This window comes from Lepisosteus oculatus, chromosome 12 (genome assembly GCF_040954835.1).
Source record: "Lepisosteus oculatus isolate fLepOcu1 chromosome 12, fLepOcu1.hap2, whole genome shotgun sequence".
Lineage (NCBI taxonomy): Eukaryota > Metazoa > Chordata > Actinopteri > Semionotiformes > Lepisosteidae > Lepisosteus > Lepisosteus oculatus.
The window spans coordinates 33,618,433-33,646,126 of NC_090707.1; the positions used below are offsets into that span (position 1 = coordinate 33,618,433).

The 27,694-nt window shown below is 40.9% G+C and overlaps 1 protein-coding gene across 2 annotated transcripts; it reads right to left on the reverse strand.

Annotated features, from left to right (window-relative positions):
* Positions 1-651: 651 nt before the first annotated feature.
* dnpep (aspartyl aminopeptidase) lies at positions 652-27,293 on the reverse strand. 2 transcript variants are annotated; one of them, XR_011191284.1, is made up of 16 exons: positions 27,223-27,293; positions 23,847-23,937; positions 22,093-22,181; positions 21,132-21,245; positions 20,200-20,325; positions 16,823-16,947; positions 15,787-15,871; positions 13,866-13,973; positions 12,629-12,706; positions 11,173-11,244; positions 9,543-9,703; positions 7,650-7,689; positions 5,073-5,174; positions 1,933-2,100; positions 1,540-1,725; positions 652-1,086 (listed from the first exon to the last, which is right to left on the reverse strand). XR_011191284.1 is itself a non-coding variant. In XM_006636787.3 (15 exons), the coding sequence occupies exons 1-15, from the start codon at positions 27,226-27,228 to the stop codon at positions 1,036-1,038; spliced, it is 1,416 nt and encodes a 471-aa protein (XP_006636850.2). In that variant the 5' UTR covers positions 27,229-27,293; the 3' UTR covers positions 652-1,035. The 2 variants fall into 2 exon arrangements, 1 of the variants encoding a protein (XP_006636850.2); XM_006636787.3 differs by lacking the exon at positions 1,540-1,725.
* Positions 27,294-27,694: the final 401 nt, after the last annotated feature.

The window sequence follows — 27,694 nt, forward strand, 5'->3', positions numbered from 1 at the left end:
AGAGTTTCCGATTGACACGTATGCAAAAATTGATTTTAACACTGGCCACAGAATCATGAGTGTAATCCAAAAGGTTAGGGTGTTAAGGTTCAGAGAAGCAAGTCTTTTTTTATTGTCTTAATGCTGAGTGCACTGCAGTATACAACATGGACATATAAAGGGAAATATATTTACGCTGTTACCATTGCCCAGTGGGAGGTAACTGACAATGGACGACTAGTATATGTTTAGAATGACAAGTACCAGCTGAATCACAAATATGTGTTGCTAATGGCTTCCTAGGACCGAACCCAGTCTTGAAAGTGAATATCTTGTCCAACTGAAACAGTGGTCCCCACTAAAATACTGTAGAGAGCCATATAAGTATCTTCGGGATTGTTGGTAAGCCACATATAAATCTTATTGCCCTCACACCTCAAACATAAACAGAATGTTTTTCATTTATCCTTAGACACTGAAACTTGCAAATAAGTAAACTTGCTTCTAATATTCTGATAAATCTGGTTGCTGTGACTCACTTATTGTATCATGACTGCAGTGTAAAATGCTAGTAATAATCCGGTTGACCCAAAAGAAACAACCACAGGGAAAAGCAGATTTATGATTTTGATTTAGCCAAAATGACAGGGAATCGAAATAACACACACAGTACAAAATCATTAGGAAGTATATTTTTTCCCATGGGACATAAACTGATTAACACATGTCAAAAAAGGCATAACACGTTTAGTTTAGCTACTGCTGAAGATCACTAGAATCTGGAAATTCAAAGTTTGTGAGCCCACAAATATCACAAGGAGCCCAAATAATTTAAGGTTTGTCTATGCCTGAGGATGCTTTATTAGATGATTAAATTAAAACTGTTCCAGACAAAATGTCCATTTACATCAGTCCTCATTAAAAACCACAACTCATTCAAGGTATTTATCATGTAGTGGCCCGAACACATTACAAACCCATAGACCTAAAAAAGACCGCTGTGGTTGTACTTGTTCTTGTCTTTAATGGCAGCCCCTGTGTCTGTAGACTTCTATTCTAATCTACTATCATGGAGTTCCTCACCGCCGGATAATTTTCGAAGAACCCCTGTGGGGAAAAAAAAAAAATTGTTGAGCAGCAGAAAGTACAAAGGGACCTACAGATGATTTCTTAAGATTGTATACAGAGCCGTACCCTGCTATAATTAGAAGCCTTGTGACACAGAGAAACTGACAGAAAATCATAATGTACTATGTGAATTTCAGAATCATTTCATTAGTTTAAAAACAGAACCCCCCCATAAGGATCCGCTTCAGTGAAAATGACATCAGTGCAGTGAAAGTAAGCCTTAAAAAAATAAGGGTGTTCCATGTGAATATACTAATATATTTAAGTAAAGTAGGGTGTGGCTTGAGATAACTGCCCATTTATGTACTGTATATGATAACATCTATATACAGTAGTATTAGCACATACAGTACTTTAATACTGTATACATTTTTGCTCAGTCTTTAATATATTTGGATTTCGTGCCTCACATTTGGACAGGCTGGTACTCACCGTTATGCCAAGCAACTTTTGATCATTCTACTCTTCAAACGTGTCTGTCTTTTTCACTTCATCTACATTTTTCTTCAGAATATGCATCTCTCTGTCCTCCTAACAATTTCCCTTGCCCGCCGGCTTTCACAAAATGGGGACAGCTGCACCTGTGGACGCACCAGCCTGCGTGCCCGCTAAAGTACTCTGGTGAAGAAATCAAATATGTGGATGCAAAAAATCTTTCAGCCTATCCCAGCAAGCAAGGGGTGCAAGACAGGACATACCCTGGATGGAATGCCTGCCCATTGCATAGTTACTGCCTGATTTTCTTCAAGATTAGGATGATAGCAGCTTGAGCAATATTATGCTGCTATCAAGCTTAAGGGATCGACCCAGCAGAATCAATGGTACCTGAAACAGTGTTGTGGTCTGAAGGATGCTAGATGTGCAGCACATCTCCCGGATCGAATGCATGGCCAGCTGAGGACTTCCCAAGTCCAACACGGGAATGCCCAGCTTGGCGGACAGGATAGGGCCGATAGTGGTGCCACAGGGACTGTCGTTCCTCACCATCACATCCTGCCAATAACACCCAAGAAAAAAAAAACTAATTACTCATAAAACACTCAACGCTGAGAGAAACATACAGGGTCCCCCTCTGTTTCTGAAATAGCCTAAGTGCCTGTTTGAAAAGAACCTGAACTCACCCGCAAAGCTCTGCACACAACTCAAAGCACAAATTCCGTACGAAGTGTAGTTCCCCGTTGAGCGACATCAACACCATTGTGCTTTTGCATTGGTGAGGAGGAAGCAGAGTCAAGAGCTCTTAAACTCCAGTCCTCAAGAACCATGGGGTTTTCTTGTTTTCTTTCTAAGTCAGCTCTTGATAACCTTATTCAACTTTTTGGCTGCTTAATTAATCTAATTTAATCATTATTCCCTGGCATGTAAGACGCAAAGGTTTTAAAAGACCACTAAAACCCCGTTGATTTTTCGGACAGACACTTGTGTGATATTTTTATCTGCGTCTTGGCTTGCAGCTACAAACCCTGCAGCCGCACACAGGAAAAACAAGGAAGAGTAGTCACACTCCTCAGATCTGCTGATCCCAGCTGGAGGAGAGGGGTGCCCCATGTGATATTTAAAATACCTTGACTTATTCCATAAAGCTAGTACAAACTAGCTATATCACCCTGCAACTCACAACTAGCAATCCACTGAAGCTAAGCAGGTGTGAGCCTAGCCAGCACCTGGATGGGAGACCTCCTGGGAAAACTAAAGAGGGGTTAATGGGACCAGAATGGGATGCTCACCCTGCGTTATGTGTGGGTCCTAATGCCCCAGTATAGTGATGGGGGCACTATACTATAAAATAGGCACCATCCTTCGGATGAGAAGTAAAACCGAGTTCCAGTTTCTCTGTGGTCATTAAAAATCCCCATGGTCATTACAAATCCCAGGGCATTTCTCAAAAAGTGTAGGGTTTTCACCATGGCACCCTGGCCAGAATTCCTGGTCTTTATCATTCATTATCTCTTAATAATCTTAATAAATGTGTGAAAACACTGAGCTTGAAGATGCTAAAAAATTAAAGACTCGTGCTAACAAATGACTTAAATCTTCAAAATAATGCAATAAAAATCATAACATAGGAATAAGCCTAAAACTTAAATCGAGGGATGTTAAAACTGAACAATACACCAGCAAGACCTCATTTAGAATGCTGTGTACAACGTTGGGCACCACAATAAATTAAGATATTGCTGGTATGAAATCGGTATAAACCTTGTAAAAATGAATAATAAATTCATTTAATGGACTATTCAAAGAAACTCCAGTATATGTCTTTCACTGTGTGTATAATACACACACTGAAAAAACAAAAACACACAACAGTTTCAAACAGCAAAGAAATGAGAAAGTGTGCAGGTGAATTGGGCAGCAAACACATTTTCACAACCTGCGGGATGCGTGTTTCGAAATTGCAAGCAGAGTGTTTTTTTTTTTTTGTGTGCGATTACAGGAAAAAAAGGACCAGAGGCAGAATTCGAAATTTCCCAACGCGTCACTTTCAAGGCTGCGTTTTTGGGGCTAATCGGAAATCATTTTTTGTGGGCTGCTGCAGGGTTATCAAAGAAGGTAAATGGAGAGCAGAGTGTCCTTGAGAAAGCTTGCTTTTACTGCCGTGTAGGCAACATCTCCTGCCAAGTGATGGAACACAACGGCAAGTCCTTGCCTCTTTTCCCCAAGACATTTGAACTGTAAATTATGTCGTCTCTTCTGTTGTGCTTCCAAGATCACTTTCGTCTTTCCAATTTAGAAACTATTTATGCGTCAGCATCTCAAATCCATTAGCTTGTAGAAAACATTTGAAAACTGGCTTATATACAGTATATACTGTTTCAGATTCATTTGCTGGTCATTAGTTCAACAAGGACTCGGAGGCAGTGAGACGAAAAATGTTTTGAATTATTTTTATTACCGGATAACGGCAGTAGCTTTCTCCCTAAAACGTGCAGTCATTGATTAGAGATGTTAAAACTAGAGTCCTGGCTAAAATCCAGGGCTCACACATTCTGTCTTCCCCAATTTGGGCTTCCACAATCTGGCGTACCTAAATTTCCCCCTTACTTTGATTGGCGAAACAAATTCTCACTCCTCCTTCTAACCTGTGGTGTAGTGGGATTGCTAGTGCAGAACTGCTGTTGCGCTTGAAGTTTGTACGTGTTACAGAAACTTTCCAGGTGGCGCAGCACAGAAACAAAATAAGAATTTGCACTTTTCAACCCATTTTTACTTCCCATATGGGAGAAATCCCACTCGCTCCACCAATAAAGCACAGGATGCTGTGACAAGCTGAAAGAACACAGGAACGACAGTTCCTCTGATGTTAACGTTATGGTCACTGAATAATTCATGCTACTGTATATTTGGAGACAATTGGCCAAACAGTCTTTAAATGGCAGGAGCTAGTGTAAGGGCTGCATATTGACAACAAAGAAAATGAAATGGTAGTCACGCAGCCATCTTGTTTTGCTCAAGAATCCAGTTTTAACATATAGCTATAGTTTGAAGCTGTTGGCCAAACAGCTTTTGTGCAGGAGCTGTTTGCATGATGAAGTATCGCTATTGAAAGATTACACCATGTTCTGTGTTGTTTGGTGCTAAAATATTCTGAAGCAGTTACAACCCAGCATTACTCTTATTGCCACATCCTCACTCCCAATCAGAATCTCCAGAACAAATATCACTGGCACATGATATGGCCAAGAGAAGGTTGAGGGCTAAATTAAAAAAAGAATTTAAAAAAGTAAAAAAGAAATCAAAAGCCTTTCTCTGATAGAACCAAACACACCAAAAGATTGAAGAAAGAAATTCACAGAGAAGGCATTACTCTCAACTGCCAGAACTGAACAGTCCTTTAACTGTCGACTGAACACTGCCAGAAAGCGATTCCATACCGGCAATAGATGTACAGTGATTCAGGGTGTGTTTACGAAAGCTCAGTTTAGTAGTAAACCTGGAAGGAAGCATGTAGCCGGAGGACCTACCTGCAGGGGAACGTCGACTTTGGTAGCAATCTCTCTCAGGATGGAGGCAGTCACAGCAGTGGTGGCATAGCGCTGGTTACTGTTAAACTTGATCACTGGACCCTGGGATGAGAGAGAGAACTGCAATCAATGGAGTCCAAAACCATGCTGAAATAGCAGCCTGAGCCCTGCCTGCTGATCCTGTATCCATATCCATAACCTCCCAGGCTTGACTCTCCACTACTGCAGACCTAACAGTTACTGATTGTACTTGCAGGCTGGCATAATCCACACTTGTATGAGGGCATCGATCGATTTACAGTTGATTTGGTTGAAAAGCTCAACTGGGTTGATTTTACGATATCCTTTCTCACACATAAATACCTCGGTGACCGGGAAGCACTCCGTTCTTTCACTATGTTTACAGCCTCAGACACTCTTTTGCTGTGATTCATATCATGTTCTTTGGCTAGACTCCTTGCCATTCAAGAAATGTACTGTAATGGCTCGCCCCTGATTTGAAAAAAGGTGATCAATTTATTCCATCTGCTTCAAGAGAGGTCAGTCATTTTTCCTGTGTTCCAAGCCTTGAAATCATTCTTATCTTGGTAACAGAGTAGCGCAGATCATGCTCTAATTGCCAATGGCTATCATAGACACAAAAAAGAGCATGCGACATGGCAGAATTCAAATTTTCTGAAGGTTTTCAATATAATTTCCTCATAACACATGACTTCTCAAATTACAAGTGGAAGGCATTTAAATGAATGCATGTATTTGGAATGAGAACTGGTTAATGAATAGAAAATATAGAAAGAATAAAGAGTGAACAGGTCAAATTACATGCACATAGCAAAACAAAACATTAAGATGGGAAGATAGGATTGAAAGCACTGAAGTAATGGAAAAGCTGTTTACGTTGATACATTTGACCTTTTCTACACACGTAGGACGAACAGCAAACGGAATGTAAGTTTATATACTTAAAAGTGTGGAACTGAAATTAATCAATATTATGTTCAAATTGTATAATGCACAGTCACAGCTTATTTTCCATACAATATAATTCTGGTCACCTCATTATAGACACTGCTGCCCGTAGAGTCAGACTAGCAAAGAGTACAATTCCAGGCTTAAAGGGAGGTCCAGTTTCGACAGGCTTATATAATCAAATATTCTTAAACTTGAACAGAAAAGACTATATAAAGGACCTGGTCCAAAAAAATCAAAATCTTAAAAGACATTCAGGAAACAACAGTGAAATACAAACTAAAGGACACAAGTAGGAACTAAGGGGCAGTGCATTTAAGACAGAGAACAGAAGGGACTTTTTTTTTACACCAAGGGTTGTGGGAGTCTGGAACATGTTAGCCAGCTGTTATTGCGGTTGATATATTCGCAGGCAGCCAGTGAGGAAAATGAAGGTTACCAGCCTGGAGACACCTTTCCCAGTGTATAACTGGCTAGCAGAGTCACATGAGTTTTAAAAGCAGTGGGTATCTGTGATGAGGACTTCAACTTCTCAGTCAGGTTTGAGACACAGTTCTCTAGGGCAGTAGATGCAATTTGGTTAATCAAGATGTTCACTCTTGAAGTTATTAATATAATTAATGACACGTATATACATTGTACACTGTTTACAGCTAATGGGGTATAATTATTACAGACGCATTGCCTGTTTACAATAAAGTGCCACATCGGAACGGGGCGATGTGGTGGCTCTGTGGCTAAGGATCTGTGCCTGTGGCTGGAAGGTTGCCGGTTCGTATCCCGTGGCCAGCAGAGGAATCCTACTTGCTGGGCCCCTGAGCAAGGCCCTTAACCCCAACTGCTCCAGGAGCACTGTTTTTATTAGTTAAAGAATAACTCAGAATCTCAAGTAGGTAGCTGTGTCAGCATGCATAGGCTGCAAAGTAACAAGTAAAGTTTTATTTCATGCTGAAAAGGAAAGAGAAACAACGTGTTGGCTGTGGAACCTTCTTCAGGTGTGAAGGCTCCACAGCCGAAACATTGTGTTTCTTTTCTTTTCAGCATGGAATAAACCTTTACTTGTTCCTTTGCAGCCTAACTCAGAATATCCTGCCAAATGACTGGTAATTGGACAACCTATGTCATTTCCAAAGTTTCTAATAACATTTCAGAAACAAAGTGAGGGATAACTGGGATATAAACAGAATTCACAGCCTCCTCCATCAGTGGGATTGTGTACCAGTGATGCCCAACTGCACCATCTGCATCTGGTAGCATTGTCAAGAACATGATGAAGGGTCTGACATAGACAGCCATGTACAGGGACAATGCTGATATCATGTGGGCAAGTACTCAAAATGGCTACCATTACATTTTTAAACTCTGTATAGGAAGCATTGAGTCGTTCACTGACTATCAACACCCTTTTATAAACCAACTCCCATGACTGCAACGCTAGCGTGCTGGTGAAAGATGGCCCAGGCTTCATAATTTCTTGTTGAAATAACGCTCGCTTCAAATCAGTACAGACCATTAGATCCTGTGGGACCTGAGCTGATCGCTCAAGATACAAGGAATTCTGGGAGTACAAGATGGGGGAAGTTAACGTTAATGTAAAATTGCCCTTACCTTGTGGAAAGCTGGTCTGTGATTCTCTTCATGTTTCTCTCTAGAGAAAACAGGATAACAAATTTCAACCCCCTTATTAGGTGAATTAAATGACAAAACAAGAACATTCTTAATTCATTTGCTGTTTGCTGGAGATTAGCTCCATACACGATACTCCAATGTAGAATGGGATGCTAGTTTTAAATCCCCATGTGTCAATTACCAACATCAAAACAAATGCACTGAAGATGATGGCTAGTACAGCATATTGCCAAATGGAAATGTAATTTAGGTTGTCAGGAACCAACTTGCGAGTACAAAGGGGACTGAGGAGTACATTCATAGTGCCCTGATGTACTCAGTGAGTACAATTAACCTTTTTCCTGGCTCTTCCTGCACATAACAAAAAAGCACATCAATTTAAGTAACGATTTACCCAATTAAGTAGCTTTCTGATACAATAAATTGCAAAACTTCATAAGAAAATACGTTTTAGGGATTTTGCAATGGCAGGGCTTTTAATCACAGCTCTTGAGTCCCGGGTTCGATTCTGGGCTGGAGTGTCTACAGTCTGGCGTTTACTTTTTTCCTCATGTCCACATACTGTAGGTTTTCTCAAGAGTGCTCCGACTTCCTCCCACACTCCTCAGACCAGCCTGGCTAGGTTAATTGACTTTGCTACATTATCTGCATTCTGATAATGCATGAATGGACTCAAGTTTTATGTTATTTAGTTGAGATTTAGTTGAGACTCAACTCTGAATCCATACTGACACCTAGTGGCAAATTATATTCACTGCAGCTGTCCCCTATCCGTAGTTTAAATAAGTAAATGTACTGTATACACTACTGGAGATTCTGAGTGACGACAGATAGATACAACTATCAACAAAACTTCATTTTTAATGATATATATACATACAGAATTCAACATTAAATTAAAGCACTAATATTACTAATAAATTTTAGGAACAACAAGACAGCATTAACAACCAATAGTCATGACATTTCTAGTTATGAGTGATAATTTAATTGCTGTGCTGATTCTATACAGTAGTGGTAAAAAGCTACATGGCTATTTTAAAGAAATGGTTTCATTCTGGATCTGTGGAATTGACGTGTCAGATTGTTTCTGAGTTTAGGGAAAGCTTATTTCATTTCTTGAAGGGATGTTCAACACGTTTGAAAACAAGATTTTACAGTAGTTATGTTTTGCTGCAGTAGTGACTCCCAGGAAAAGTCTCCTTTTTACATACAGGATCCCGTCTAAAAAGGCAATGTTTTATACAACAGTGCACTACTCAGCAAAACTAAATTTTGTAGTGCCTGATTTTGTCGCTTTCCTGGTAAGTTCACAAAGGTCTTGGAGTTACAAGCGAAAAAAGTTGCTTTTGATGCTCATCATATTTACACTTTTCTCTTTTTTTTACCGTCTTGTGCTTTTCATTAGATGTGCATTCTGGAATCGCCTGCTGTTGTTCTTCTTTTACGTCTGCAGCTCATGCTAACGGCTGAAGGGGAGAACGAGGAGTAGCCGACGAGCTCCTCTGATCCTCCCACCCGCTGAATCAAACATCTTCTCACGCACTGCAGGCTTGGCCGACTGGAACAGCGCTGTGCCCATCGTAAGCCGGCGGGGGTCTGGGAGGTCCCCATTGGCTGAAAGGACCCAACCTATCAATCCCAGCCTCCTCTGCCAACTTTCACTCCGTCACCTGGGGGAGTCCCAACCACAGCTGGCTAGCAAAACGATCTTTCACTGGATGAGCTGCTTTGAAGCCCCTTTGTATTTGTTTCTTGAACATGCACCTGCTGAAATGACCTCCGTGGCAGCCCCGGATGAGTGTTTTTGTAAAAAAAACCCCCCAACAACAACAGATCCCCGCCACTGCCCGCCCCTGCCGAGAGACTCACTGATAGTTGGGGTGCACGGCGTGCGCCATGTCGGCGCTGATCACGAAGGAGCGGGGCATGGCCTCCTCGAAGGCCGTCAGGTTTTCCTTGCTGGAGGCCAGGCGCCGCAGGATGATCTCGGTCAGGGACGACATGGCGCCCTGCGCGCTCTCCGAGCCCACCTTGGGACACCAGCCGAGACAAAAGACGTCAGGAAGGACCGTGGGAGCAGCTGTCCACTCGCAGGTCGCCTTTCGGAGACCTGAACTCTTTCAAATCCAGACTCGAACCTGCTTCTTTAGAAGGGCCTTTACTTAACTGGCTCTGTTCTTTACCCCCTTCCGCTCCTACTGTATTCAGTACACCCATCCACTGCCTCCTCTCATTGTGATTCTCATTGTTTTTTTAATGTGCTGTATTATTTTTTTGTTGGCGTTCTGTAAAGCACCTTGAGAAAGGCGCTTTCTAAAAATTCATTATTATATCGGCGATTCAGCAAGCCTCTCGCCTGAGCAAAACAGAAAATGTAATTTAAGAAAAGCCTAAAGCTCCCGTCTGCATCTTGCCCTCCTGCAGAAATCAGGCTGACTCTAGACGTCAACGGAAACGGAGCCTATCCCAGCATGCAATAGGAACATCTGTCAGTTGCCCGGGCACACACAGACACACACTCGCATCAGGGCCAGTTCTCCCAGAAGCCAATTAAACCCACCAGCATGGACTGCGGGAGGAAACCGGAGCACCCAGAGGAATCCCACGTGAATACTGGGAGAACGTGCGAACTCCTCGCAGATAGTACCCCAGGTCCGGAATTCAACACTAGACCCTTGAGTTGCAAGGCTGCAATGCTAACTACTGTGCTAAACTCAGAAGCGTTTTTATCGTTTTTAAAGAAACTGTAACCTAATCTACCTGGTGATCAGTGACACACTCAACCCATTCAGGGTTTGCCAACTCTTACCTTTGGCATGCGAGTGTCTAAAGAACATAAGAAACGTTACAAAATATCATGTACTTAAAACACTTTTCTGTTTTCTAGATTTTGCTAAAGCTCAGCTGTCTTTTATTACATGGGACACTAAACGGAAATAATGATCTGCTTAATTGGACCCTCATTGATTATATCCACACCCAGGAAAACCAAAGAGGTAAATTGACTAACTTTACTTTACTAAAGCACAGCCGTTACCAGCATCAGCATACGACTTGTCCAGACTGCGTGTAGTCTTGTTTCAGTCTCTGGTATTTTTCAAATAAATAATGTACTAAACGCTGCTAATTGTTTTTCCCCATTTTAAATTTAGCCTTAAATACATATTTTGCATCATATACGCCCTGGAGTCTAGAAAACAAAAGACCATTAGATTCTATGAATGTCGGGCAACTGCAGTTTGAAATTTTATACCAACATTTTTAAATTGATAAAACTGAATTATTTTTCAAGTTTCAAAATTCATTTGAAAAGATTGGAAGGTTTCAAAGAGACATCTCAGCATTCCGTATCGAAATTTCAAAGGACAACAACAGCTGCCAGTGGTTTAGAGCACGCAGTATGACAAAGCGTTCCAGCCTCTGGGTGGTTTGTCCGGGTTTTCTCTAATCTCGTTATTCTGGAGATCTCAACAGGCCCAGGCGCATCACATCTGCTCACCTCTTCATTGTCATACAGCGTCACCACACGGATGTTGGGGTCTTTGGCCAGGGAGTTGGAGTCAATCAGAGCCTGTGTTGGAAGGGAAAAGGCAGGTTTGACCCACTGGGTTTTGAAAACCAAAATGGCTTCCACTCATTTGTAACCTTTGAACCTCTAATGTTCCACTCCAAAACTGCACAGACTACAAATACAGTGAGCCAAGCTTGGGGTTCTATTACTATAACTATTCCCTTAAAGTACAAGCACAGCCCTATAAGTCAGGCAAAGACAGATGCCCATTTTTAATGCAGTTCATTGTTACTTTTTTACTGTCAACTTAGCAGACCCAAACAACAAAGACTGGCGTTAAAATGCCTAGTATTAAGAAATTAGACGTATGGCTTCTCTGAAATTGTATACCTAAAATGATTTCCATATACTGTAAACAGAACAGTTTATACTTCTTTTTTCAGGTTCTCGTTTAAGACTGCATTTAGATAGATAGAGACTTTACTTTACTCTGGACAGCGTGATGTGATGTCGCCCAAAGCCAACCCACATCTTGAAAACAACCCAAAAGACTGGGCAGATACACTTAGAATGTGCCTGTGAATTCATATTGAATACAGACTATTAGAGGTTTATTTATTTGATTGGTTACTATTTTTACTAATCTAAATCTAAATACACTGTATGGACAGAACATTTGCATCTAATTCATTTAATAAATACATATGTATCTGCATATAGTATTCCATAACAGACTAATACTTTTGATTGGAACAATTAGAGGTTAATTTCACCCTACAAAATGTAATTCTGTGGCTGTGGCATGTGGCAGAAGGCTCCACAGCTGAAACGGTGCGTCATTTCTATCATCTGAGTTTTAAGCATGGAATTAATTAACCTCCCATTTGAACCTTTTCTGTAACGGACTTTCACTGGACTGTGGAAAGAGACTGATAGAGTCAGTGTCTAGTGGAGTACAGGCATAGTGTGTGAAGGCTCACTGTCACACAGCAACTGATCTCCACTATGGAGCAAAGGGAGCTACACATATAAAATAAATATAAAGGGAATTTAAGGGAAATTGTTCTGTGGAATTAAAAACAATTAAGCAGGATATAATAAACAGTGTAATATAAGCTTAAGCAGAACAGACTGTGAGAGTGAGAGAGGAGTAAATACGGAGCCCAGCTACAGTACATGTGTGGGCTTATCTGATCCCTACGCAGGGAGGACGGCCTGAGCTGTAACCTCGCGTATCTTCTACACACAACACGTAAGCATTTCTATTCATTCCTTCAGTACTGCTGAGTCTTTTTAAAACATGTGTGTCTCCTAGGTTGTGGTTCATCAAGTGAGGCCCTAAGTCAGGGAAAATCAAATTCTACTGTACATCCTTTGAGCAAAGAGAACTGTAGTTAAGCCCAAAAAAATCTGCATTGTTGGACCTAAACTAAACACATCTCACCTTCAGGGCACAGAAACAACTGTGGAGGTTATCAAGACGAGGAGAGAAGATGAACTCCTCAAACACGCCTCCCAGCACCTTAGAAAAGACACGAGTTCACATTACTCCGCTATTCATACAGTATATCAAATATGTGAAAAATATTACAAACTAATTTGGGTTACTAACAACAAAAGTCTTGTATTTTAGCACTGTATTTATGCCTGCTCTGTCGACATTTGTGTTTTACCGGAATAACAAAAAGTGTTTTTTTTTGTCATTGATTTCTTTGGCCCGTCGTTCTTTAATCCCAAAAAAATGGTTTTGTCAACTGTACATGTCGTTATGTCACAAAGGAAAACTGAGCTGTAGCTTCACCATAAATGCTGTAAGAACAATTACTTTGTAGAGGTAAAAAGTGCTGCCTAGCAACCAAATCGAGGAGAGGGCTCTCTGTTTGCATAGTATCACACTGATGTCTCTTGCCGTGATTTCTGTGTTATTACAAGTGTAAAATATAAATCTAATACATGAATGTAGCTCAAATGAACTGATACTGCAGATCCCCAGCAAGTAAGCTGCAAAGCACAAAGGACAGCCTCTGGGTAACAAAAAAACAGCTCAAAGTTAAGAGTCTCCTTTATGATCTTACATCTGATCATTAGTGTGCTTAGATGCTTAAGTATTTGATTTTAGAATCCCCTGATTCATATCAAGGTGTAAGTGTAGGATATTATAGGATAATTAGATTTTTTAAATTAATTGTAAATTAATTGTGCAGAATCTTGTGCACTCACCCAAAACCAAACTGCACGGTTTCATTACCAAACACCAGAGTTAAGCATTAGACGGAAGACTGCCACAGTTCTCACTAATAAGAGAGAGGCTCCAAATACAAATAATTTATTTACACAAAGGGTTGTGCATCTGTGGAATAAGCTGCTTATGCACATTTTTTGGAGCGGGCTGCTTGGAGTTCTTCAACGCAAGGCTGGATAATTTTTGACAGAACAAGTGAGACAAAAGAATGCAAATGTCAGGAAGCAGGTTGGCCAATTGTCTCCTGTCACTTGGGGAATGCAGGGCCTCTCCATAAAATGAATTTTTTAGGTGCTTGAGTGGCTGTTTTGGGGACTAGGGCCAGGAATGGCTTTTTCTAACCTTCAGACTGAGAAAACACCTTTTTTTTTCCTTTGTTGTCAATCAAGAGCACGCCTCAGCAACGCCAAGTAAAGAAAGCGGTGTGAAAGAAACTCACAGCCGGCTGAGTGTCCACAAGGCAGAGCTCAAAATCCAGCAGGGACTCTTTCTCCACCTCCAGCTCGGTGCACAGCAGGTTGATGAGGGCTAGATGATGCTTCTCTGACTGACAGCACGGAGGAAGAGAGAAGAGTGGAGAGAGAGTAAGGTCAGGAGAAGCTGGATCCACGCTGAAGTAGCAAGAGCAGTTTACCTGGCATAGAATAGATACTCCGTGATGCCCTTAAATAGGAACGTTACCAGATCTCAACATTCCTACCTGTTATTTTATCCATCCATCCATTTTCTAAACCGCTTTATCCAGCACAGGGTCTCAGGGGAGTTTGAGGCCTAACTCCCCAAGGCAGGATACACCCAGTCCATCTCAAGGCACACACAAACACAAAATCACATCCCAGCTGATTTTAAAAGAACCTACCAGTATGTCTTTGGACTGTGGAGGGAAACTGGAGCACCCGGAAGAAAACCCAAAATGAACAGAGGGAAAACATACAAACTTCATACAGATAGTACCCCAGGAACTGAACCCAAGGCCCCAATGCTGTGAGGTACAGTAGCACATCAATTTTTCATCAATTTCCCTTCGGGATCAATAAAGTCTTATCTATCTATCTAGCAGTACACATGAGTTATTCAACATAGAAAAGAAGATAAACAACATTTCTTGTCACTGATCATTTCGAAACCTTTAGCACATTTTCAGATTCTTCAAAAGAGGCTGTGGCCATAGGTCAAGCTATATACATTTTAAATTAAATCCTGTGCCATTTCTGATCACCTGAAAAGGCACCACTGTTTACTCAGTAAGCAATCAGAAAACTGCTTCAAACAGAAAACAATTTCAAAGAAATGTCACTTCACTGAAACAAAAAAATGTTCTAGTACAAAATTAAACACAAAAACTTTAATCTACTTTAGTATCCCTAGACAAACAGGTATTTGCAGTCATTTAAAGTGCAAGCCTTTATTTATTATTTATACTTAGCCTTTATCATTTATTTATAGACTCATTGATATTAACTGCAATTGCAAAAATGGATGACTTGAACTGGAAAACATGCTGTAGGAATTTCCCCCACTTTAAAATCAACCTACGTGTGACCCGTTTGTTTCTATTCTCATAGAAGATCTGTATGTCCAAGACCCAGTAAGGCCCTGAAGGCTTCAAATACCAATGAGCATTAAAGAAAATTTGGAAAAGCATATCGAGGAAAGCATAAAAAGATAAAGTGATGTCAACATTCACACTTCATGTGCAGGTTTTGACAGTTTTTTTAAATGCAAAATAAAATTATAACTATGTTAAATAAAGCTCTAGCAGTATTGCTCTCATAAGCAGCACAAAAGCATAAAGCTGGAAGAAAAACTTGTTTTATTTGTCAGATTTATCTCAGTTTCTGACAGGAGGGTCATAGAAAAGCACTCTGCCCCTGCCAATGGAATATCCCATTGCTCTAGGTTGTGACCCGAGTGCTGTCCCACTTACCAGAAAATTAATTTTGGAAGACAGCTCTGTATCTCAGTCATCACTGAAGCCTGTGCAAACGCAGGGCCATATTTATCCTCATGTTATAATAGACCTTTGTCGTAATTAAGATAGCTAGATAGTTAGAAAGCCTGATAAAGAGATGGTCCAGCTTCGATGAAACACCAGGATCTACAGGAATGAAACACAAACCCACCCCTAAGGTAACTTCGGCTAGGGCACCTTTACAGGGTCTGATGTAGACATAAAACACCTTAAACAGGGATGTGTTCTGGGAAAATTGTCACAATTTCTGAGCATGCTTTCCATAAAGTAACCTGGGTCCTGCACCCTAACTAACATGCCACAGCGACATCTTTAGTGCCAAATCAGGGTGTGAAAGATCACCGAGTTGATGACAATGCTACAGAATTTAGTTGTGAGGGTCTATTACCGTTGTTGTGGCACTGCTGGCATCCCCAGTTGAAGCAGAACCTGTCTCCAGCTCTTCCTGCACTGCTGTGGCTAGGATTGGGACACTGGAGGAGACAACGAGCAGGATCGGAGATCAGCAGATCGCCCAGATTAATTCCTAATAAATGATACTTTCACTTATGTAGCGCTTTTCTGGACACTCCACTCAAAGTCCTTTACAGGTAATGGGGACTCCCCCCAACCATCGATTACGGAGGAGTCCGATGAAAATACACCTTGAAACATACTTATTTCTGAAATATAAACTATTGAGCCTTTTTTAATCTTTTAGAAAGTGATATTGCAGAGAAGACCGGCCACCTAACAGTCAATTTGTCCCATTTGAACCCATGGACTAAGCTACTGTATAGTAGAGATACAAGGGCCTACCTCCTTTTGGAGTGGAATGGAATTTGGAACAGTGGACTGTTAAAACATGATCAGCAAGGAAACTGGATGTGCTTGACGTATGAAGGCTTTTTTCAGAGGTCTACCGCTGCTTGAGCATTTGAGAAATCCACAGATCATGCCTGCGGAAAGCACTGCAGTAAAATCACTTCCCGAGCTTCACTCATACTTGGTCTATACCAAGAGTGACCCGCAGGTTCACAGCCTAGAACTCTCAATCTCTTCCAGTAATCTCTGCATAAGACAATATGCTGCACTAGCAATTTGTACTTTCAGTTCTGTTTTCCTCCTATTAAATTGCCAATCATTTCCTAGGGTAATGCAGAGCAATTTAATGAAGGGGGGGAAAAAGCATCACATTTCAATCCCAACTACCACAAAAGACTTTTGTTGGGTACAAAGTTCAATAAAATTCCCAACAAAATACAATGATTTTACTGATTTTCTTCTTCCAGCTGCCGCAAGCACATGTGGTAACAGATGTGCTAATATAACCCAGAAATTAACAGGAAATGTGATTCCTTAACGTAGGAAAGATCATAGATCAACACCCTGTTCTCACTGCTGTTATGGTTGAGCAATGGCAGTACGTGCTGGCTGTCACTCACAGGTGGCTCTCCTTGTTGGGGCCGAAGCTGTCGTTGACGTCTCTCTGGAGGTGGATGGCCAGGTGCGGGATGCGTAGAACAGGCCTCGGGATGTGAACTAGCTTCTGCGACAACAGCTGGCCAGTCTGCGCGGGGAATCACAGCTAGCATTACAAACAAGTGAACGATTCTAAATGAGAGAAACTCAGTCTGAAAGAATAACTGAATGTGGTGTTCCTTATGCTGGGAAACCCTGTGTCGGGAATATTCTCAGTCTTGAATATACAGGATGTTTATATAGTTGGCAAACTAAGCAAGGAAACGTGGTAAACACACAAATGTAACCGAGGGAACACCATCCTGTAGACAAGGGTAATACACACCAGAAGGCACTGGTGACCCACTGAGTAAACAGAGTATATTCCAAGGAATAACTATGATGAACACTAGTGACATGTGTGCCCCCTGCTGGTCACTATTATGATGCTAAATCCTGATGGTTTGGTTCATACTGTATGTGAACCATGTTTCCCTGTTCTGTGTCTGAAAAGGCCAAATAACTTCCTAATCATCCTGTATGTTTTCAGATTTTCCTCTGGCCCATGTTTCACAGCTGACTTTAAAGGACGCCTAATCAGCCAATGGAAAATAATTATCATTGCTAACTGTTAGATTAAACATACACCTGTATATATATCTGTGTGTGGGCACAGCACATCACTTCTGAAACCACTGATCCCCTTCATAATCTCAAATGCTTTAAAAGTTATACTGGCAAAATATAGAGAAATGTAGGTACACATTCATTTACTGTAGATCTCTGTAGGAAAGACATACAGTAGGTATCTCAGACACAATTCAGAGTTACAATACATGAATATATATATATATTACAGGCATCAGCAATCAAGTCTCTACTAGTGGCCTCTACCATTATCTCAACACTGACATTAGTACACCTCAGATTGGGTGAGAAGTGATTTAGCAAGTCATTTAGTAAATTTAATCTATGACTAATATCAATCAGATGTACTTGACTCATTTTCTGATTTTCCTCATCATTAATATAATTTACACACTAGACCACCATAAAACCAGAAGACTGCTTTTGTTCTCCAAAATAGGATTTATCATAATTAACTGTTTTAAAACATAATTGCTCAATTTTCAGTAGCAGCCTGTCAAAGAAACAGATTTCTGCAAGAATAACCCTGAAAAAAGAGTAAAACAATTAAGAAATGTAAGTGCCAAGTTTTACAGCAGCATGCACTTTGTAAAGATGTGTCATTTTTTAATAATAGCCTCTATCTCTAATGTCTTAACTGAATGTCATTTTATCTTAAACCCCCTCAAGTTCAAGCCTCAGAATTCATGCGTTTGCAGATTCCAGATTTCAATTAAAAGTCGTCTTCTGGAGACGCCTCAACCAGGTCAGCTGGGAAAGGTAACCCCAACTCTCACCTGTCTTTTCCTCTTCCTCTTCAGCCTTCCACCTGACATTCTGTACTTTACCTCTACTATTGCTCTTCTGTGATGTAATGATCTTCTCAACAGAAATCAGAACGGCTCACCTGTCAGATGTGCTCAAGACAGCACCTCAGTTCTCCAACATCTTCAGCACTGTTTTACTCTAATGGTTTCAGTACTAAAACTGGTAAGGTTACTTCATTTTTGCACTTATTCACTGTTAACACAATATATGCCAACAGGGTGTTTACATTGGAAGGAACTGGCTGGAAGGTTGCTGGTTCAAATCCGGCAGCCGGCAGAGGAATCCTACTCCGTTGGGCCCCTGAGCAAGGCTCTTAACCCCAGCTGCTCCAGGGGTGCCATATAAATGGCTGACCCGGCTCTCTGACCCCAAGCTTCTCTCTCCCTGTCTCCCTATCATGGAGAGCGAGTTGGGGTATGCGGAAAGAGAAATTCCTCATGTAAGAAATTGTATATGGCCAATATAGTGATCTTCTTCTTCTATTTTAGTCCTTACTTCTCTTTGTATGCCAGGTACTTGCACTAATCTGTTGCTCTTAGGGTCATTTGATTAATTTACTTTATCTTATTCAACCTACAAAATTGTTCCTTGTTCTTACACAAGATGATGATGTTGATGACTATCCACAGCAACCTGTGAGGATTAAAGCTTTGCTTATGTATCCAGAGCTAGCGGCTAACACTGGTGTTAATCGAATTCAAGGTGTTGAAACGGGGCCATTTTGAAAATTGGGAGGGAAAAACAAACCTTGGAAACAGCAAGCATTTTTGAAGATGTTTATGATACATATACCGTAGCTTCCAAATAAAAGAACAGAAATGGCATTCATATGGTTCGTGCAGGAGCCCTATATTTCTATACTGTAATTGTCACTAGAATGACATCTTGGAGTTCACAGGCTAAATAGTTTTTGAAGAAGAGTTGTGGGTGGTAAAGGCCAGATTTCAACTGCTGCAACCTGTCAGGTGCAAGTCTGAAGCAATCCTTCATGGACCTATCAATGTGTAAGTTCAATCAGTGCAAGGATGTGAATTTTGAGATCAACACTGATCAGGCAGCCATAGTGGTGACACAGAGAACCCCCATTTCTCTATGTTACTTGCCACAAAGGCTAGATTGACTAAGGTTTCTTGATGAAGTGGCCATAATGCACCGGAAAATGTGAGCTTGAGTCACAGTGTTTAGCCAGCTGTCAGTCGTTTCTCTCCTGACACCTGACAGCTGAGTTCCTCCCCCATGTAAACAGCCTGTTTCTTTCCAGTGAGTGTTTGAGACAGCTGGGAGGGCTAGTGATACAGCAGTTCTGGATTCAGCACAATGAGCCCAAACACTAAGAGAACTCTGCTGAACAAGAGGCTGAGAGACTGGGAGGGCAGGGAGATGAACACATGAATGAAAGTAAAAATGTTGTTTTCATATTTTGGGGCGAGAAAGAAAAAATAAAAGGGCAATGATGTGCCCATTTTCATGCACAGCTCTTTTAACGCCAACCATCTCGCTATTTGAAAGGATCAAATACCACTGGTGAGCAACGCAAGCAGGAGATGGGTTACACGGCCGTTTTCTCAGACTGCAAAAGGCCAGAACAGAGGGGATCTCTGGACAGTGGGTGTCAAGGGGACAGATTTATGAGCTGCTCAATGTGTGAAAAGTTCAGTCAGACAGATTTGGAAAAACAGGCCATGCAAAAAACGTCTTCACACATCAGGTAGAGATAACGCAACACAGCTGTGCATCTGACGCACTTCAGCTCGCTCATCATACAAACGTAGTGACAAAGGTTAAAAGGTTTGAAAGGTTTAAAACACTTCAAGCATGCAGCTTGTGGTTTTATATTCCAATCACCAATATACTGTATTCAAAAGATCAAGACATATAGAATATGAGAAAAAAAAACCTGGGGCACCTTCAGCATGACTCTTCCAGCAACAGTTAGGTCCCGATCGAACCAGGTGCTCCATATGCCCCCTCCATAGCACTCAACCCCCACCTGCAGGCAGCCCTGGCTCGTCTTCTTAGAACGTGGCTTCACCTGGGCGTCACAAAACAGACAAGCCCTGACAATCAGCTAAAACAGAAGATGATACCTTGGAAAGCCTGAAGAGCAGAGAGGCGTTCTATTAAAGCTTTATCTCAAGAGGTGTACCGCAGCACACTGGTGTGTCTTCAGACATTAGGAGTTCTTGTCACAGTCCTGTGCCTTTAGACATTTCCAACCACAGTGCCTTGACACAGTGGTCTGCCTTTAGACATTAACCACAGTGCCTTGACACAGTGGTGTGTCTTTAGACACTCCTAAGCACAGTGCCTTTACACAGTGGTGTGTCTTTAGACACTCCTAAGCACAGTGCCTTGACACAGTGGTGTGCCTTTAGACACTCCTAAGCACAGTGCCTTGACACAGTGGTGTGCCTTTAGACACTCCTAAGCACAGTGCCTTGACACAGTGGTGTGCCTTTAGACACTCCTAAGCACAGTGCCTTGACACAGTGGTGTGCCTTTAGACACTCCTAAGCACAGTGCCTTGACACAGTGGTGTGCCTTTAGACATTAACCACAGTGCCTTATCACAGTGGTGTGTCTTTAGTGGCATCTTGTACTATAATTCACTCATCCTACATTATATATGGTAAAAAATAAAATGTTGCTAACTAATATACTGAATGCTGGAAGTGACCGTTATAATGTTAAGTCCCAGCTCTGCCAAAATTAACACTAACACAAGATTGTTGGCTGAAGCTGTGAGCCAGTTGATTGAAACTCAATTGCAAAGAAACACTTTTAATTACCAGTACTTGCAGCAGAGGCCTACCCTACTTGGAGATTTGTAGGCCTTACCCTCAGACAGGGGCTGTCGGTGTGAGCGCCAATTATGGAGAAACCATTGCCAGGCTTGTACAACGCCCCTACGGCAAATGCGATGATGGTGGAATAATTCCTGGTCACAAAGTACTGCCAAAAAAAACAAAGAGAGCACTTGAATCATTCGTGTGTTGGCAAAAAAGACAGTTTTTTTTAAATGAAGTTTTTATAGCAATCTTCCCACTCAGACTTGTGGAGTGTGTGACCATGACATTCTTCACTCATGGAGTCGCCATTGGCATCCCTAACCAGTTTTTGCTTACATTACACCCATAAAAGTGTTCATTTCAGATTAGAACATTTAAGGTTTAATAACCTTTAATGAGCACAGAGCCTAACCTATAATGGACAAGCACCTTTCCTGGTTGAGCCACTTAACTAACATTATGAAACTCAAAGTTGTTGTTTTTTCTTGGTGACAGCTCTCCATATACTATAACAGTGCTTAAAGAAGTACACAGACGCAGCACTGTGCTGCAACCTCAAGATTTTCTCGCTTGTCAGGAAACAATACAATGGAAATTCAAGAACAGCAGTGTTGCACATACAGCATGTACCCACACAATGTCTCTTTCGGTTTGGCTAAGCTTAATTCTTGTCAAGGTTTTTCTCTCGGTGTCTTGATTTTCTGTGATGTGAACATTTCTTTCTTGTTTGCTTTATAAAATTCTAAAAAAAATAGCCAAGATGAAGGAGAAAATGTATATGGAGCAGGTTAGCACGTGTAATCACCTCATTTCAATGTATGTACAACCATAATTCTACAGTATAAGACATGTTTGACTGTAACCCAAGTGCTGGAATTGATGCTCACTGTCCTGATCTGATGCTCGCTGCCCTGATCTGATGCTCGCTGCCCTGATCTGATGCTCGCTACTCCGATCTAATCAGTTCTGTCCTGCTTCTGCCCAGGAACAGAACGACTGGAGGTACTCACCTTGGTGTCAGGCTCGATGCTCCAATGCTCTGTCTCCTTTAGTTCTTTAAACCCAGCTCCCAGAAGCATGGCTTTGCACTCCTGCACAACTGCACGAAAACAGAGCAATGCATTACCCCTCAGCCAACCAATCATGCTGGTTAACTCCTCTTTTGCTTTTAATTATAAACTGTAAAGTGTTCCAACACATACAGTAGTGCTCATACTGTTGGTTGCTTAACCTTTACACCTATCAGCTAGGAACTGTCAGTGACCTTAACTTGGGTTACACCTGTAGGCTCCTGCTGAGTGGAGCCTGCAATGTAATGAACCTGTGACTGGGATATCCCTCCACTTGCTCCCTAACATTTACAGATGCCCAATATCAAAAGGGCCACCTTTTATCATCATCATCATCATGCATCTGACAAATACACATATCAGCTGAAGTGACAGCTTGAGAGACTGGAAGAAAACCTCCACCACATCATTTCACTATGAAATTCTGCGCCTGTGTAGTGACCCAGGTGCAACAGTTTACAAGCTAAGGGTATTCAACACACAGGCCCCATGAAGTATAACTGCACTTCCTAAAATTGACTTCTCGTGAAGAAATAACAGAAAATAATGCCTTTGTAACAGCACTTCTGAGGTATCATACAGAACAAGAGACTTCAGCTATCATAAATGTTTTTTAAGCAACTGGGTGGAGGAAAATGATGCTTAAGCCATTTGGAGACCCCAAACTGGGGCTGGCGATCATATCCCAACTTAGATCCCATTACAGATACTGAACCACAGCATTTTGCAATACTTACTTGCAAAAACCCAGGTGTCACATTATATCTTTCCTGGAGGATCTTCAAGCACTAACAGCTAAGTTTAAAGTTTAAAACTAATAAAAACTGACTTTGCCACTTGCTACTCGTCAGCAAAATTCTTAGCACCCTTATCAGAAGATCAATGGCTTTGTTAACTGACACACAAGTCTTTAAAACAGGCAGTTCTACATGTAAGGAGCTGACATTATGCAACAACTGGAATTTATATTTAAAGACACACAATTACAGAAAAAAAGCAGTGGAGTCATTATATTTAGATATATAGTAGATAAGTACAGTATATACCTAAAACACAACCGGAAATATTTGGACTGTATGATTTGATATTTGATAGCATTATATAATGTTTTATGTAGGTTGCAGTATCTCTTCCATCAAAGATTTCTAAAACAAAAACAGGGTTTGTGTACCAAAATTCTTGCAAACTGCTATGAATACCATGCTGGAAAAATTAAGGATTCTTGATGAAGGCCTGCTTAAAGCTTAAAGGAGGACTTCCTCTGGGGGATCCTTAAAGCTCAAAATTCAGTGGGAGTTCTGCATGTGCCCTGCAGAGGTCCGAGCACAATTCACAGAGAATTGTCTTGTGTGGGCCTGCCCTGCTTAAAAAAAAATTGGGGTATCTTCCATATGAAGCAGAATAATTCATTAACTCTTCTATTGTATTAGGGCTAAACTGAAAAGAAGATTAATAAGCCATGGCCATTTCTTGGGTAATCAAATTGCTGACACCACATCGGTCTGTGGCACAATAACCGTGTGCGATTTATTTATACATTTCAGAAAAAGCACAGTATTCCAACACACAAGTATCTCTGAAAAGAATATACACTTGAAAACAAACACTAAAAAGACACGAATGCAAACTGACGGCCAAGAGACATCCCACTGTTTTGCCAGGCCCTCTGAAAAACAAACAGCGCACGTGGTTACCATGGTAAGGAGAGACGCCACGGTTCACAAACTGAAGAAATTCCTTGGCTGCTGTCTGCACGGCTTCCTTGGAGCTCTTCATGATCGCCGACTGACAGGAAGACAAAGCATACGGACAGGACGGTTACAGATACTGTATACAGCCACCTTTTTTCTAGCTCTAGTTTCTACCCCTTTCATTGGAGAATGGGAAAAGTGAATGAAAAGGCGGGACTCTCTACAGGCAGATAATCAAAGCCGCATCTTAGGTAATTGGTTTGCAGCCCCTCCCTGGGTAACTGCAAAGCAATGTTTTGTCTGAGGAACGCTGTTGTGTTCCACTGTTTTCAAGAAGGAACACTAAGACAAAAAAGGCATTAGTCTGTTCTTAAGAAGGGTTACAAGCAGCACAGTGGTGAGTGGTTAGCTTTGCTTCCTCACAGCACTGTGGATCTGGGTTCAATTCTGGACTTGGGATAGAGTTTTTACGGGCCCCCTAAGTTCCCGTGTGGGCTCTATATTCCCACTGTCCAAAGACACACTAGTAGGGTCTGGGAAAATTGGCCCTGCTGTCTGTGTGTCTGTAACTGCAATGTAGTAGTTCAGGTGGGAAGCTGTGTCAGCATGCGTAGGCTGCAGAGGAACAAGTAAAGGTTTATTCCATGCTGAAAAGAGAAGAAAGGAAACACAACGTTTCGGCCGTGGAGCCTTCTTCGGGTGTGAGAAAGACAGGGCAGTAAGCAAAGGTAATGAGGTTCCGTCTCCGTTCTCTGTCTGTGTTCTCAAAGATGGTTTTCCTAACTCCTACATCAGAAAGACTACAGAAACCAAACTTATCCTGCAGCTAGGATCACACCTTCCCCCTTCTCTCAGTGACAGACTACTTTTCTTCTAAATTCTCTCTATTCATTGTAGGTTTCATTTCACACCTCTCTTCACCTATCCTGACTTCACACCTCCTGATTGGCCTCTCTTTCTGTCCCCTGCTCCTGCCTCTCGCTCCTCCTCTCTCCCAGCTTTTGTTCTCCTGCTACATTACCTTTGCTTACTGCCCTGTCTTTCTCACACCTGAAGAAGGCTCCACGGCCGAAACGTTGTGTTTTCTTTCTTCTCTTTTCAGCATGGAATAAACCTGTTACCTGTTCCTTTGTAACTGTGATGGACTGGTATCCCATCCAGGGTGTTTCCTGCCTTTATATTTATTGCAAAAATACTTCATTTTTGATGGCTGCAATGTACTGCAGGTTTTCTATTGTTGGTCTTAAGTTCAGGAAACGTCCTCAAAAGTGCAATTTAGAAAGCGAAAGAGGTGTGGCTTGGAAGCTGTTCATTTTACAAATTGTGTTTGTCCAGCCAGATGCTACACGAAGCAAACTGCTGTCAATTAAGGAAAACTGAAACTTGGAAAATGATGTGCATTTCAAAGCAAGCGATGAATGTTGCCAATGCACAGATTATTTCGGGTACTTCTTTATTCAAAGTGTTGTGGGATGGAACACACTGTAACGATCTGCCCAGGTAACTATTACCCAGGTTGGCTTATAGCAAACAAGAATTTAGGGTAAGTCAGTTTTAAGTACAATATTTTCAAGAACTGCAGAAACAAGCTAACAAGGGTCATGTACACTATATTACTCTATATTGACTCTAATTATTCCACAAAATAACAAGGAAAATTCCACTCTCACATGCAAAAATAATTCACCCAAGAAAAAGTTTGAATGATCAAGCGTTTTCTTTTTCTCCTTCCACTTTCAATAAAGAAAAAGGTACTTCAAGAAAGCTATACAAAAAAGACTTATTCCTGGTTGTGTCGATGTAAACTGCAGATTGCCTGTAACCAGTTTTCTTCCAAAGGAAACACTGTCCTCCTCCCGAGTTCATAGGTCAATACTCCAGTGAGTGATAAAAACGTTATACAATTCAAATTCAAAGTCCGTGAAGTCGAAGGTTTCCTCAGAGTAAACGTGATTTTCTACCCGGACAGAACCTTGTTAAAGAAACCTTTATCAGACAACAGAAAGAACTGGGCTCTTGTCCTTAATTCTCCGTCTCCAAATGAACATGTGTAGTTCAAGCAGAAACCCTAGTTACTATCAAGAAGCTGCTGAATGAGAAACTACCAAACTGGCTAGATGGGCCGAAAGCCTTAATCTCGTTCGTAATATTTTTTCTTACATTATTAAACTAACCCTTCCCAGTCAGGACAATATTGATGCCTACAGTGTTCTTGTGTTCAACAGTGTTCTTGGGTGAGTTCCGTTTATAGCATTTTCAAAACAAAAATGCTAACAATAACAAATATATAACGCAAATATCAGTGCAAAACAAAAACAAAGAAATCTGTGTGCAAATGAAGTTGGAAACCGTTTAGTTTCCAAAACATTTCCCAGCTCCACTAACGCACCCTAATGCTGTTGTAGGTGGAAATAAACTCTTTTTTGTGAAATGTACTGTATTTTGTACATTGTTTTTTACTTTTATACAATTAGTTGGCAGACAAACAAAAACAGTGTAGAGAGAAAATGAGTGGGGTGCACAGGTTGAGTGGTGATTCTCCTCCTCCGAATTCTGCCACAGGTTTAAAGCAATGTATTTTAACTATGAACATTAACATCTATCAGACTACAATGAAAAAGATCTGGGGAATGTATACACAGTATTTATATAGAGCATCGGTGTGATTATTTTAAGAAAATATTAATATCTGTGTAGTTATTGCCTTTTTTCCATCGTTAGTTATTCTGCCGATCCGACCCAGTACCGAAAAGACGATATCTACATTATATTTGTAACTGTGGGATGTGGGATGTAGAAATACGTAAACGAAATAGATTAATTTTTCTTAAACCGCCTCATACTCAAATGCGTAAAATTAAAGTAAAAAGAGGAATGTTGCAATTTAATTACAATTAGAATCCCCGTATCCTCACTAAACCTTAAAGTAATTACTACACCAGGCATACGGTATCTACTGTTCACGCTTTCGATCGGTCTACTGTTAAGAGTGAATTACAATACGTAACAATTTAAAGTTCTGGCTGCAATGAATTTGTAATTTGAATTTAGCGGTTTAATATTTGTGCTTCAAAAACGTCAGATACAACACCTATACTGTATAATGCAACTCTTCAGATTCACAGAAGATGCCGGGTACTCTAAAGGATTTTCTTGAATTTCATCATTAATATTTTCATCTTCATTTGGCCGGCAGTAGCGAATAAGCAATAAGCATTCTTTTTTTAAAAAAAAAAAGTGTATTAACATCTTCCCGATCCTGTCTCACGTTGCAACAAATAAATTAACATCGCTAAAACTGTTTTCTTATTTAAAAGACAATGCTTATCTTATTAAAAGGGATTATTCGCTTTAATACAGTTCATACGCCTTGCCTTACCTGCATGAGTTCGTGGATGAATTCACACCGGCCAACACTACTGTCAAGACGAAATCGGAAATCAGCTTGCCTGAACCACCTACCACTGACACAAACTTACCCAAGCAAAATAATAACTGACGTGATATTGACCTCTGCTGGTGGGGAGGTTTATCATTTATTTTAAAGCAGATATGGCCAGCTTTACTCCAATTAGTCTATTAGAAACAGAAGTACAAAGCACCTGTAAAATGAACATCTCATACAGACGCCAGTATCGCTGTAGGGCAGATTTCCAGCCAGCCGCAAAATGAGCTGCATTTTGTGGATCGTAATGTAAAGGTTTTTAGGGTTAACAATACAATCAACAAGAACAAAAATAAACAAAACAGTCCCACCAAAAAGATCTAAAGAGCGGAAGTAATGAGTTGACTTGAGTTAAATTACAAGGTGTATGCGGGATAAAAGCAAATGTAACATAAAGGCAAATAGA

Excerpts from the sequence above, each read along its gene's own strand:
- dnpep (XM_006636787.3), bottom strand. Across the intron at positions 16,948-20,199 it reads CTGGAAGAGTCATGCTGAAG|ACTGGCCAGCTGTTGTCGCA; the intron begins GTGCCCCAGGTT and ends TTCCCCGCGCAG. Across the intron at positions 11,245-12,628 it reads GTTGTTTCTGTGCCCTGAAG|GCTCTGATTGACTCCAACTC; the intron begins GTGAGATGTGTT and ends CTTCCAACACAG.